Source organism: Strigops habroptila, chromosome 7 (genome assembly GCF_004027225.2).
Source record: "Strigops habroptila isolate Jane chromosome 7, bStrHab1.2.pri, whole genome shotgun sequence".
In the NCBI taxonomy this organism is placed as follows: Eukaryota; Metazoa; Chordata; class Aves; order Psittaciformes; family Psittacidae; genus Strigops; species Strigops habroptila.
In genome coordinates, this window is record NC_044283.2 from 13,439,103 (window position 1) to 13,452,021 (window position 12,919).

The 12,919-nt window shown below is 40.9% G+C and overlaps 1 protein-coding gene across 2 annotated transcripts; it reads left to right on the forward strand.

Annotated features, from left to right (window-relative positions):
- Nucleotides 1–1,398: 1,398 nt before the first annotated feature.
- On the forward strand, nt 1,399–7,603 carry CYTL1 (cytokine like 1). Of its 2 annotated transcripts, XM_030492293.1 has the most exons (5): nt 1,399–1,470; nt 4,998–5,150; nt 5,258–5,302; nt 6,643–6,771; nt 6,937–7,603. In XM_030492293.1, exons 2-5 carry the CDS (start codon nt 5,007–5,009, stop codon nt 7,018–7,020), a joined length of 402 nt encoding a protein of 133 aa, XP_030348153.1. In that variant the 5' UTR covers nt 1,399–1,470; nt 4,998–5,006; the 3' UTR covers nt 7,021–7,603. The 2 variants fall into 2 exon arrangements, with proteins under 2 accessions (XP_030348153.1, XP_030348154.1); XM_030492294.1 differs by lacking the exon at nt 1,399–1,470 and having other exon boundaries at nt 4,966–5,150.
- The last annotated feature ends 5,316 nt before the right edge of the window (nt 7,604–12,919 follow it).

The following is a 12,919-nucleotide window of genomic DNA, read 5'->3' on the forward strand; positions in this document are numbered from 1 at the left end:
TTCCTGCAGGGAAAGTGCCCAGTGCCAGGTTCATGCTGGCAAGACCTCCAGATTTCAGAACATCTCATTTCTTTTTCTGACCCAGATGGCTTAGCTGCTTCAACACCCGTTTTATCTAAGAACAGGCTTTTGAGCAGTAACATCTGTTTCCTCAATATATATGTAAATTTTTCAAAATAACAACAGCAGTGTAGAAAAAAAGAAGCCTGTACCACTGAGTAAGCAAAGAGGACTTCTGCTCAACTCTCATGGGGAAACGGCATCGCAACACTAGCCCAGCAACAATCCTGAGGTCCTGCTTGCCTTGTCCGTTACCCACAGCTTGGCCAAGCCATGCAGATCACCAGCAGAGACTTATTGCTAGCATGCAAGAGAAAAGGAGACACATTGGATTCCCCCACCTTCAAATGCAGGCACACTGCTGCCATACCCAGCTTCCTTTCTGTACTGGGGGCAACTGGCAGCATTGTGCACCAGCATCTCTGAGACCCAGGAAAATATGTGAGGCTGCACAACCCCTATCACAAAATTTACTGCTGATGTCTACAGAAAGGCTCAACACACTGCACTGTTGCACAGCAAGGAGAAACACAACAAACAAATAAGACCTTAATCAAAACTCTAGGGTTTCCAAAAAGCCCTGTGCTGAGATCGAAGACTGCATGGCAGTTTAGCTCTGCCCTGAAGCAAGAAGTGGCACTTTTGCCACAACAGCTAGCTGAGTCACTGGGCTTTGAATCATTGCTTAAATACACAGGACTTTCTCTGTAAAATGCTGGTTTACTTCTCTTTTCCTATTTTTCAATATAATCAGAAGCTCATTTCATGAGGTGTCTAATGGCAGCCCCCGACTATTTGAAAATAAACATTTCCATTTAACAAGTGGATTTTGGTGTTAGGAAGTCAGCAACTTGAAAGGGCTTTTGTCAAAAGTTGGTGGAGGCCCTGGTAGACTGTTCAAACATGGGAGGAATTTCTGCCTGAATAGTGAGTCCTTTGACTTTTAGAAAAATATTATTGTTTGAGTTTTCAGTAACTTGGAAGCAAAAAAGACAACATAGCTCAAAACTTAAAAAAAAAAGAAAATACGTATGCACAGTTATGTCATGATAGGCTTCTAAGTTTCCTCTCAGCCCGTGTGTCTTCTTTTACTATGGAATAGTCCTTATAAAAGAGTAAATAAATGCACTGTAAATAACACTTGGGGCTGTAGTGACATCATCAGCTTCAGGAGTTGATACAAAACTCAGAGAGTGTGTGTCCTGAGCCCCCAGAGGCCTCAAATGCTCACTGAATTGAGGAGTATTGTAAAGATGTGTCTGTGATGGAGATGTTCACGTCATGAGGATAATCACAAATACGGTGGTACTGATTGACTCCTGCTGTGCTCCTTTCTAGTGCCAGCCTGAGCTTCGTTCCACAGACTGGAAGGGCTGTAAATAGCATCTTCTCTATAGGAACAATCTTTAGGTGAGTTTTGACTCTTTGCCCCTTCCCCCTCCTATAGCTCTTGTGTAGCTCAGTATGCCTTGTCCATATTGCCTCTATGATGCTATTAGCCTTTGTGAAGAACAGTGTGTGTCTCCCTGTTAAAGACCTTCTCTGCCCAAGGCAGGGTACGCACCAGAATTAGTAAGTAGCTTTGCATAAGCGACTGGATAAAAACAGTCACTGAAAAGAGAGTCTGGAATTTCAGGGGCTTCAGTAACTGTGTATCTGGTTCTGAGTTGTACCAGGTGCCTTAAACTGAAAGGACTTACAGTACCTGGTGTCACTAACAAGTTCTCCCGAAGCCACCAGTGAGGTTCTTAGAGACAAAGAAGTTAGTTGCTCATATCTGGACCATAAATTTAATGTACTCAGAGCTCAAGGATAATCTTGCTGATGAGCTACAAATAGAAAATAACTGAGGAGAGAATATTTGTCTTTTTTGAACTGAGTTGCATATTCTGCATGCTGAGATGTGCAGAAGTGCTGATGAGCTAGTAGATGTTGGAAAATATCCATCTGGGTCGGAGTCAGCTATGCATGTAATCTGGCTCAGGAAGAAGATTTAGGTGAGGAAATTAAACTCTGGTCCTTCCTTTCTTCTTTTTTTTTTCAGGGAAAAAAAAAAGTTTCCTAGTATTTCTAAGAGTAACTCACTTTTTTAACTATTTGAGTAGACATCCATACAGGTGGCTTTCCTTGAGTCAGTTTATATGGGATCAAAGAGAAACCACAAGGCAGGAATACTTCAGCTGAGTAAAAACTTCAGAACAAATTACTTCGGCAATTTTGCCCCTTCACAAAATAGACAGTAATATTTTGTTATTCGGTTAAACGTTTTAGTGAGGCTTGGATCCAGCCTTTGATTTGCTCTCTGGGCCAAGAAAAGCTTTGTCAGCAAGGGACTTGCTTTTCCCTGCTCTGTAGAAGAAAATCAATGGGTGGATCATTTCCCATGCCCGTCAGTGGCAAAGCATCTCTGTAAGTTGTGGGGCTGAGCAAATCTGACCTCTTAGGACAAGAGTTATGGTAAGCAGTCTGCAAGCGTGAAACCAGGCAGACCTCAACTCCAAAGGCACGAATGGTGGGTGCCAGTCCTTTTCTCCCCCTTCCCTTTGTCACTACTTCAAAACATTGCCAACACCCTGCAGCTTCAAAAACTGTGAAAGAAATGAATTCCAGGTCTCCCACTTTTTGGGCAAAAATCATCAGCCCTCGGTGCAGTGCAAGTGCTGGGCTTTTCCTCCTCTGGGTGTCTTCTTGGAGCAGAAGGCTGTGACTGCAATAGGTGGCATTCTGTGCTTATGCGAGTCTCCCTCAGATATGACCACTGAGTAAGGCTTCTGTGGCATGGCGTATTCACCCCAACTTGGGAGACAGGGTATTGTGTTAGGCTATAGGAAGCTACACGCTTGCCTCCCTGGCCCTTGGCAGCCAACGTAAACCTCAGTTCATAATGTAATTCCAAACTGGTGTTGTTACCTTTAACATTTACCCATCCTAATGAGAAAGATTTTGAAATCGCTTTCAGCTTCCTGAATATGTCCAAGACAGAGGGCTTGAAGAGTTGTTTTGCTGGTGTTTCATGACAGACAAAGAGTGGCCATGATGTCATGTTTGACATCTATCTTTTCGAACATGATCCATAGTATTTAATTGTAGTTTGAAATGAAGTTATCACTGTAGGCTTAATACAGGTAAAATACCAAGAGAGATAATATTGCTTGCACTTAAAAAAAAAAATAGAAAAGCAAATGCTTCATTCTGAAGCCATCCTTGACAGCAGCTAGGTTGCTGACTTCTTGTAGTGGGAGAGCATTTATGCAGTTCAGAAGACTGCTCTTCTGGCGGAGCAAGTACATTTTAGCAGCTTGCCAAATGAGAATGTGATAGAAGCATAATATTTCACTGCTACCCTCAGCTACTCTTTACAGTAATGAGATGGTGATTAAGAGTCTGTTTCTTTACCAGCAAGGCTCACAGTAAGACATATCCTTTCCTTCGACATGCTCTGGGTAGCTGTGTTTAGATCTATGATCCAGCTGCTTGGGACCATCTCAGAAGGTTTCCTGTCTTCCTCCAGCCTCTTCATTCACTTGTCAAGGCAACAACTGCCTTTTCTGGAAATAAGACTCAGCAGCCCATTCGCCAAGGTCAGTCCTAAATTCCCTTCAGCCAGAACTCTCAACTTTTCTTTCCCTTCCAAGTATCTACCACTTTAACCTTCAGGAGCACACGATGTTACTAAACCAATTGTTCTTTATGAGAGCAAAGAAATATAACAACAAGACCCTAGTGTGCATCTCTCTTTCTCTGTTTCGTCCAGGGGTTTTGGTCAATTAATTCAGATTCTTCTGCAATATATAGAATAATTCTTTTTCCACAAAACTAATTTTCAAGACTCTTAGATTTTCTTAGATTTTAGATTTTCTCTCTAAAATGGCTGTTGGGAAGCCCTTTCTTTTACAGATGTCCAGTCATTTCCCCTTCTCCCACCTTCAGATGAACCTTCCTTGTCTACTGCAATGCTAGGGTATTGGAGTACTTCATCAGACACTTTACTCTTTTGGTTAATACCTAGCTAGAATCTGAATTTGAAAGGGGGGAGGGTAACTTGTGAAATAAGCAGTTCTTCGTTCAAGGGTACTTCCATTTTACAGGACAATTAACATGTAAGAACAACATATGTTCAGCCTCAGGCCTGCATCCCAGCATCTGGATTTCTCAGCTCCGTCTGGCATCTAATAAAAGAACAGAGTCTCATAAATTCAACTCCAAAAGCAAAATAGTTTTTATACATTTATGACAGCCATATAGAGATGTATTCATTCTGTTTGAGACCACCAATGTGTAAATCCACATGTCTCTCCAAGAGACCATAAGGAGCACTACTGTTTCGATTAAGAAATTGTGAGCATCTGCATAGGTTAAAAGAGAAAATGACACTAGACCTGGAAGGTTTCCTTTATAGAGGTAAACTTTCAGACCTGCTGGGGCTGATAAGCAAGTCTAATTGATACTGATAACATATGACACCAGTTCTGGAAGGATTTCTCTCTATCTGCAGTCTGTGTACTACCACAGCTGTACATTACATTCTCAAGGAAGAGGTATATGTGCCAAAGTACATACAGGATCAGGGCCTACAACACTTTGATAACCCTGTGCTGCTGCTTGCACATATTTCTGTTGCTTGAGATGCTCACTAGGTTGTTTTCTTTCTGGAATCAAAAGCATCAGTAGTGTTTGTTTTTGTTACCCTCATTCCCGCCTTTCCCTGCTCCGGGCAGGAAAGTGCTAGCAGCTCTGCCTCATAAGTTGGCAGGAAATTTAAAACAGCAGCAAGCTGCTGCTTGGACCACCCCCAGGCTTTTTCTTTTTTTTTTCCATTGATGCAGGAGACTATTTAATTGGGAGCTGACTTGTCAAACTCACCCATTGACGCTTACCAGTAGCTGCTAACCACTAACAGTGATTTTTTTTCCTCCCTTCCTCCTCCTTTGGACAAGCTCTCTACAATGAAGATGCTGCTGAGCCTGATTGCTCTGCTCTCTGCTGCCCTGTTATCCAGAGCAGCCCCTCCAACTTGCTACTCAAGGGTGTTGTCTCTGAGCAAAGAAATCACGGAGTCCTTTAAGGAGTTACAGACCTCCAAAGCTGTGGTGAGTCTACCTAAAAACTGCTCCTGCAAAGACCCTGCAGGTTGCATGCTTTTGGAACAGGTTTCTCTCCAAACAAAATTGCAACGGATCTTTCTTCTTTCCTGCAGGACTCCTGTGTGGAGATGCTGCCCAGGCTGTACTTGGACATACATGTAAGTTTTCACACTGCTTTCTTACTGCTGTGCTGTAAAAGCAGCTAGTAAAAACAGAGAACTCTTTAGACTGCACCCCAGAAGAGTGGTTTGAAAGAAATTTTTAAGAGCTTGATTAGCTAGAGAGATAAGTGAAAAAAAAAAATCTCATTTTGAACCTTATTAAAATCCCTGTGAATCTTCTGAGATTTTACTTGTTTAAAAATTTAAAAAATGAGGAAACCAATATTTTGAAGTGATTACTTACTGTACATTATTCGTTATTATGAGAGAGCCTTTTCAGAAGTTAAATGTGTGCAAAAACACTTTGAATAATAGTTTAAAAGAAGAAATGCAGAATAAACTTTCTCCATTGAATAAATCAATTTCATTTTATACGACGAGTATCTTTTGGGACTGCAGTTTGAATAAACATAAGTGCAAGAATACCTTCCTGGTTTTTCTTATTTTAAATAGCCACTTGTTGAATCCAGAAAGAAAAAGTATGCCTGAGGATATAAGAGTGTGATACTGAGAAAAGACAGCAGTAGTCATCTCTCAGCAAACAGCTAATGTCATAGCATTCTGCCCTGTGATATTTGACATATTTTGCTCCTTTTCCCAGTGCTCCACTGGGTAACTAAAAAGTTGAAAATATCCAACAAAGCAAGAGATGTCCGACATATTTTGCCAGGGGCAATTACACCATCAAGACTTATTAATCATGACCATCTATATCCCAATTCCAGAGTTGCCAGTGCCTCACTTCATTGCAGAGACCAAGCAATGTGAGCCCAGTGCCTTAGTTTCCCTTAGTTTAAAGCAAGAGCTGGGATATTTATCTGCTTCACAAGGATGTTGTGAAATCCATTTTGGTTGTGCTTTATTTTGAAAATGCAAAGTCTGAGGCAAAAATGACTCTGAAAAATATTTTGCTTTGTGCTCATGGTATTGCTGATTGTATAAGAATAGAGGAATCATGTCTGTGATTGATAATCTGTTCATCAGTTCAATCAGATGCTCTCTTAAACGTGAAGCAGTGCACCTATTCTGTAGGTAACTCCACCTACTACAGAAGCAGATTTGATTGTACTGGCACTGCTGTCTCCTAAAGCATGTGAGAAATAAGCTGGCAGACCAAAACTGTGCTGCGCTTTTCCAATCACTTATTCGGTCCAAACACCTTTGTTACGAAATATTATCGGTGAATTTTCCTAACTAAAGGTATCATAGATTACACGTACATAGAGGTAGGAATTCAAGGTTCTCACAGAGGCAGTAAGAATTTTGTAAGTGGTGGATGAGAAACATAAATCTGTGTGTGTGCAGGGTTACACGTACCTCTTTTGTCTGCTTTGCAGAATTACTGTGTGTTGGCAAAACTCCGTGAATTTGTAGCCTACCCCAGATGTGAGAGCGTGCTTGAAGTGAGTGAGCTGAAGGAAAAAGCCCGGAGCCTATACACCATCATGATCTCCTACTGCAGAAGGGTAGGTCAAGATGCACCAAGAGGGACACAGTCTCTGGTTTTAGCCCTCTCTGTCACTACCTTGTCCTTTGAACTGCAAAACTGGATCAAGGCCTAAACTTCTCAACACTGTGCTATCTTCTGCCTTCCTCCTTACAAATGTTACCCTTCTCTTTTGTTTCTCCAGGATTTGGCATTCCTCACTGATGACTGTAATGCTTTGGAAAATCCTATTCTGCCTCCCATTGAGCCCTCCATCATTGAGAGCTAAAAAGGATTCAATCAATAAGTTGTACCTGGGAAGTTTTTGAGGAGACCAAGAGTCAAATATGTGTACATGGTCAACTATAATGTTAATAACCAAGATCTTTTTCAAGCACACTAGCAATATTATCACAGACCTACCCATTTTTCTCTGCCTTGGCAGGAAATGAACTGCATGCCTTGCATACCTACTGAGCTGCTAGGGAAAATACCGTTAGAGAGCATTTCTTCATTTGGCAAGGTATGATATTTCAGCTTAGCCAAATGTATATAGTATGTTTTGTTTAAACATTAGATACTAGATTTTTTTTCCTACTCTTTTATTAATAACTACATTCATATAAAGAAAATACATTATGATCAATATTCTACCCTGACTTAGCAGTTCTTTTATTAGATGGGCATGGAAGGGACCATATTTTTTTCTTAAATGTTTGATAGGAGAAGTGTAACTCTGTACTGGCAGATGTCTCTCTGCCTGTATAGCTCATATATGTATGCTGATAGTTTTTGATATTAGACTTGTAAGGATCGAGGTGAAAGTAACCTGTCTCTGTGGAAAACTAAATAAAAACAACCTTCTAACCCAAGATGCTTGTTTTACATCGTGTCTTTCAAGATCAACCTGAAAGGTGTCATTCTTATAAACTTTTCACAGTTACTTGCAAGTTGTTTTTCACAGCATAAGCCATCTTTAGCTTTGTTTCCATGGCAATGCAAACTTTGCTGTGTCTGCATGATTTGACAATGTTTAAGTTTTTACTGGAAGGATTTATCTGTACGGCAATTTCTTTAACGAAAATACCAGGCTTTTTAAAAATACTGTTCTGTGTTTTGAAAATTAAGTTGTAAGGCAGTGGCTCAGAAAGACTGTTAAAGCTTTAGGCACATTGTTAAAACACAGACAATATACTGAGCTACTGAGATTAATAAGATTTCCAGATAATAGTTCCATAGTCACGGATCCCTTCAGTATGTGCAGGACATGAGACCTTCACACCCAGCAGTTCCTTCGTGTCAACAATAAAAAGGATCTTCCCTGTATTCTCAGAAGTAGCTGATATTACCCCAGAAAGTCTGTTTCTTCCCTCTGTGCAAGTGGTTCCTCTCTCTACTATATAGTATTTGCCAGTCATTCGTCTGCAGCACTACCAACCCCGGGGACTTGGTCAGTGGTCTCACCATGTTTTTTAAATACCCTTCTGTGATCATGGGATTATGTGACGATCGCTGCTCCTCTATCATCCTGTTATCCCAGTGAATATCTGATGGTACAAACTAAAATGGTTGACAACGCTTATGAAAATACGTGAATCATAACATTAACTCAAAGGAAAAAAGTGGGTGGGGGGAAGTGAGTTTTGTTCCTTTATTTTTGAATTATCCTGTGCTGTAGAAACTACTAAACTGATTTTAGCTATAGAAAATTTGACTATCCTATTAAACCACAGAATAAGGGTGGGAAACTGAACCTGCAAGAGATACAGAGGGAAGAAAGAAAAAAGTACTTTTCTTTCCTGTTTGTTTCAATTATAAGTGTATATTCAAGGCATGCGTCTATCAGACTTTGTACTTCTCTCCTGAAGATGAGGACCTCGCCTGCTGACCCTGCTAATCCTCTAGGATAGTCCTACTTCGTTTGCCTTTTAGGATCCTTCTTATCTCTAAGCCAGCAACCTGTGTCCAAGATCCTACACACTCTAGAGGCACCAATACCATTTCTTCTGCATCACCTGGACGTACCCAAAGCCAGCTCCTTTAGTAGCAGCCTATCCTGGAATAAGGGCACCTATTAGCATGCTGATAGGGAGACTGGTACCCACACAGGGAGTGTGTAAGCTCTCCGGCTCCCCAGCTAAAGGAGAAATGCAGGTGGAGTTGAACCATTTGCTGTCAGACTCTACATCTAAGCTTTTCCTCCTTCTAATCAGGGGTTCAGCCACTGCTTGGGGAAGGAAGCAGCACTGGGATAACATTAAGGTCTATACACTTCCATACAAAACCACATTACAGCCTCTGCTTTCCATATCTTTATACAAAGACAGCCACAGACACACCTTGCAAGAAAATGTGGTATGGTCACCACAGGCCATGGTGTTTGCAGCCCTAACCCAGTGACTGGTTGGTACATGTGCTTGGAAGTTGGCAGCAAAAGCTGTTAATTTTTGGCTGTTTTTTCCACCTCCAGATGTCGTGGGTTTTAAACACAGACCTGTTTGTAAAGCTTGTATTGTGACTTGGCAAGCAAACTTCAGAGCAAGATGCATTTCATTTCCCACACAACTCTGCCCCTAGAACTGGACCTTGGGTAAAGTGCAGGTAACCATGGCACTTCTGCCCCTGTTTCTTGCCTGTTGCATGGACACAAACCTTCTGAAATGGAGTATTTGATGAGGATTTTCTCATAGATCTTCTGATAACTCTTCTTTATCCTGCCTTATTGAAGTAAATAAGACTTCCCTAGTGCAGGAACTCATTTGAGTTTGATGGAACTCGTGATCCTAACTCCAGATTTCTCCCATGATGTTCCTATCATCTTCTCAGCCACCTTGCAAACACCCTTTCTCCCGCTTTAAGCTGATTACATTTGTAAGGAAAATGTAGCCTAATTTCTTTAGGACAAAATATCTTGCCAGAAGTCTTTGGAATTGGAGACAGAGTAGAAGTCACAACTTTATTTTCATTGTTTTAGTTAGCGACTACAGTCTTTTCATGACTGACAAGGACACACTTTGTCTGCAATACACAGCAGACAACAGTTTAGCTTACCAACAGTTTAGTTCTGTACTGTTATATCCTACTTCTGCAGAAGCTGAGAAAAGCAACTAGGTGCTCTGGGGAGTGTACATATTTGAATGGACTTTAAAAGTCTATCCTACATTTGTTGATGCTGTATATGTTATTCCCAGAATCAGACTTGTCTGGTCGCTGGTGCACTTTTACAGCAAGTATATTCCCTATGGTTTATGCTGTGACTTTCTTCACATCTTGTATGTCATTTTTAATGGAAAGTGTGCTGAAAGCAAAGCTATGCTCTTTCAGTTCACAGTAACCTGCTGTCACTCAGACTGTCTTAGTGAGATTTGTGATTAGAGGAACCCTTTTTATGAAGAGCATCTTTTTTTCATGTTGTCATGGTCCAAGGTAAAAGAACACTGATAAAAAGATCTAATCCAATTGTAGTTTACCAATAAATCATCTGCTTCTCCCTTTCAGTAGAACAGTAAGTTTACCAACTTTTTAATTTACCATTATATCAGGTATATGACAAGCAGTGGAGCCATTCATGCAGCTGAACATTTATTCCTGCAACACAGCAGCCCATGCTCATTAGTGCTCCAGCCAAGAGGGAGACCACGAAGGGATTAAGAAGGACATATTTGTTGTAATTTGTTAACTGGCATCTTGCCTAGTTATTACAGAATATTACTAAAAGCACATCATTAAGATTATGTGATTATTAGGGAAGAATTGTAGAAAAACAAAGCATCTATTCTGTTTTCTTGCCTGTTAAAGGAGATTTGTTGGAAGGAGCAGTCAATCCTAGGACTAGGTTTTGTTTTACAGACTTCTCTCCATCTTCAAGAAGCCTTATGAAAGAGCAGCCCTAGAACTGCTAGATTCTTTGTCATATTATCATATGGAATCCCAAGGTAGTCAAAATGGTAAAAGTCTTGGGGACTGCTCTGCAAAATTATTCAAAAAGACATTCATTTCCAATTTTGCCAGAAAGAGAAGCCTGTGGGAATGGCTCATGTTGGAGAGGTTCATGGAGGAATGTCTCCTGTGGGAGGGACCCCATGGTGGAACAGAGGAAGAGTGTGATGAGTCCTCCCCTGCAGAGGAAAGAGCGGCAGAGACAACATGTGATGAACCGACCACAGCCGCCATTCACTGTCCCTCTGTGCCACTGAGGGGAGGAGGGAGAGAAAATCAGGAGTGAATTTGAGCCCAGGAAGAAGGGAGGGGTGGAGGGAAGGTGTTTTAAGATTTAGTTTTATTTCTCATTATCCTACTATGATTTGATAGGTAATAAATGAAACTAATTTCCTGAAGTCGAGTCTGTTTTGCCTGTGACAGTAACTGATGAGTGATCTTTCCCTCCCTTTATCTTAACCCAGGAGCCTTTTGTTATATTTCCTCTCCCTTGTGCAGCTGAGGAGGGCAGTGATAGAGCAGCTTTGGTGGGCACCTGGTGTCCAGCCAGGGTCAACCCACCGCAAGTGTCTAGAGAAAGGCCATGAATTCATTATCAAAAAATTTTTCATAGTCTGCCAGTCATTTCCTCAGCATAGGTTAAATGTATATCTTTAGATCAGTAATATAGCAATGAACAGAAAACCAATTAAAAATCTACTCTTTAAAGACAGTTAATACAGATATGTCCTGAAATCTTGTTTCATGTTCATAGGTCCATACAGAGAATGGATTCAGACAGAAAAGAGGATTTTGAAGCCAAACAGATACAGAGCAGGGGAAGAAAAACCTCTCCGAAGAAGTTTTGCAGTAGATTAAAAAATACTGACTTTACTTCATTAATATTCAAGCCTTACAGAAGAAAAAAAAGTCAAAGTCATAAAACAAGAAAGGAGCTTGAGATCTCCTAATGCATCCCTTGAGCCCAAGACTAGCCTGGCTATCCCGGTTTATTCCTGATAGCAGGTTGCCTGAAAGGTTTTAAGAAAAAGTTAATCTAGAAAGCCTGCAGCAGTTGAACTCAATTCATTCCAGACTTCCCTTGTCTTACAGTTTTACCTGGTACTCGGTTTGCCCTCTCAAAATTTAAGCCCATTGCTTCCTGCTTTATTCATCACAGAAATGGAGATTGGGTGGTTGTTCTTTGTCTTTGCAGCAGATGCTAGTACATTTGAAGACTTCTGAGTCCCTCTCCTTACTCTACAAATCCAATTATTTCAATCTTTCTTCACAGATCAGACGTCTAAAAAACATGACCCTTCCTGTTGTCTTTCTTTTAGCTCTATCCACTTAGTTTCCACCCTTCTGAAGCATAGTGTTCAAAGTTAAATATAGACATCCAGCTGAGGCTTTATCAAAGTCAAGCAGTGTAGAAAGAAAGATTTTTCAATAATGTTCTGACAACAGTAGATTGTTGTACATGTCTTTATTTAAATTCTAAGATGAACGTAAAAGGTTAGAGTACAAGTTGGCCTCACTATTCTATAATGAAGAAAATCTGGGGGGAAAACAAAACAAAACAAAAGCAACAGATACTGAAATACAATGGCTGCTCCATTTACTGTACAAGTAGATATCAAGTTTACTGGAGGCAGTGCCAGTTTTTTAATAGACTGTGCAATGAGGAGTCATATTTTTTAAATGCATAGAGACTCTACAATGTGATCCACACTTCCTCCTTCCCAGGACACTGCTCCAGCTCCCAGGCTGTTGAATCCTGCCAGAACTGAGCCATGGCAGTGTTCAAGGCCAGGTTGGATGGAGTCTTGGGTGACATGGTCTAGTGTGTGGTATCCCTGCCCATGGCAGGGGGGTTGGAACTAGATGATCTTAAGGTCCTTTCCAACCCTAACTATTCTATGATTCTATGATTCTATGGCGAGGTTACTTGTAGACCCCCGTAACACATGTCCTTGCACCTTTCTCTGGCACTCTCTGACATGTTCATGTGTCAACAGTTCATGTCCTAACTACTAAACACTTGCCTTCCTAACCTGAGTGGCTGCAGTCAAGTTGCCTTTTGGGAGTAGTCTCTGGTCCATTCTATCTCTCAGACTACATCCAAAACTTGTTTAGAAGAGTGGCATCTGGCCCAGGTCAAAACTGTGCACAGAACTGTTAGTTTTCCAAGCATATCCAGGCATGTTTCAATACCTGGAATGTTCCTAACAACAAGCAAATAAATAAAAGACTGACTTTTGGAGTGTATG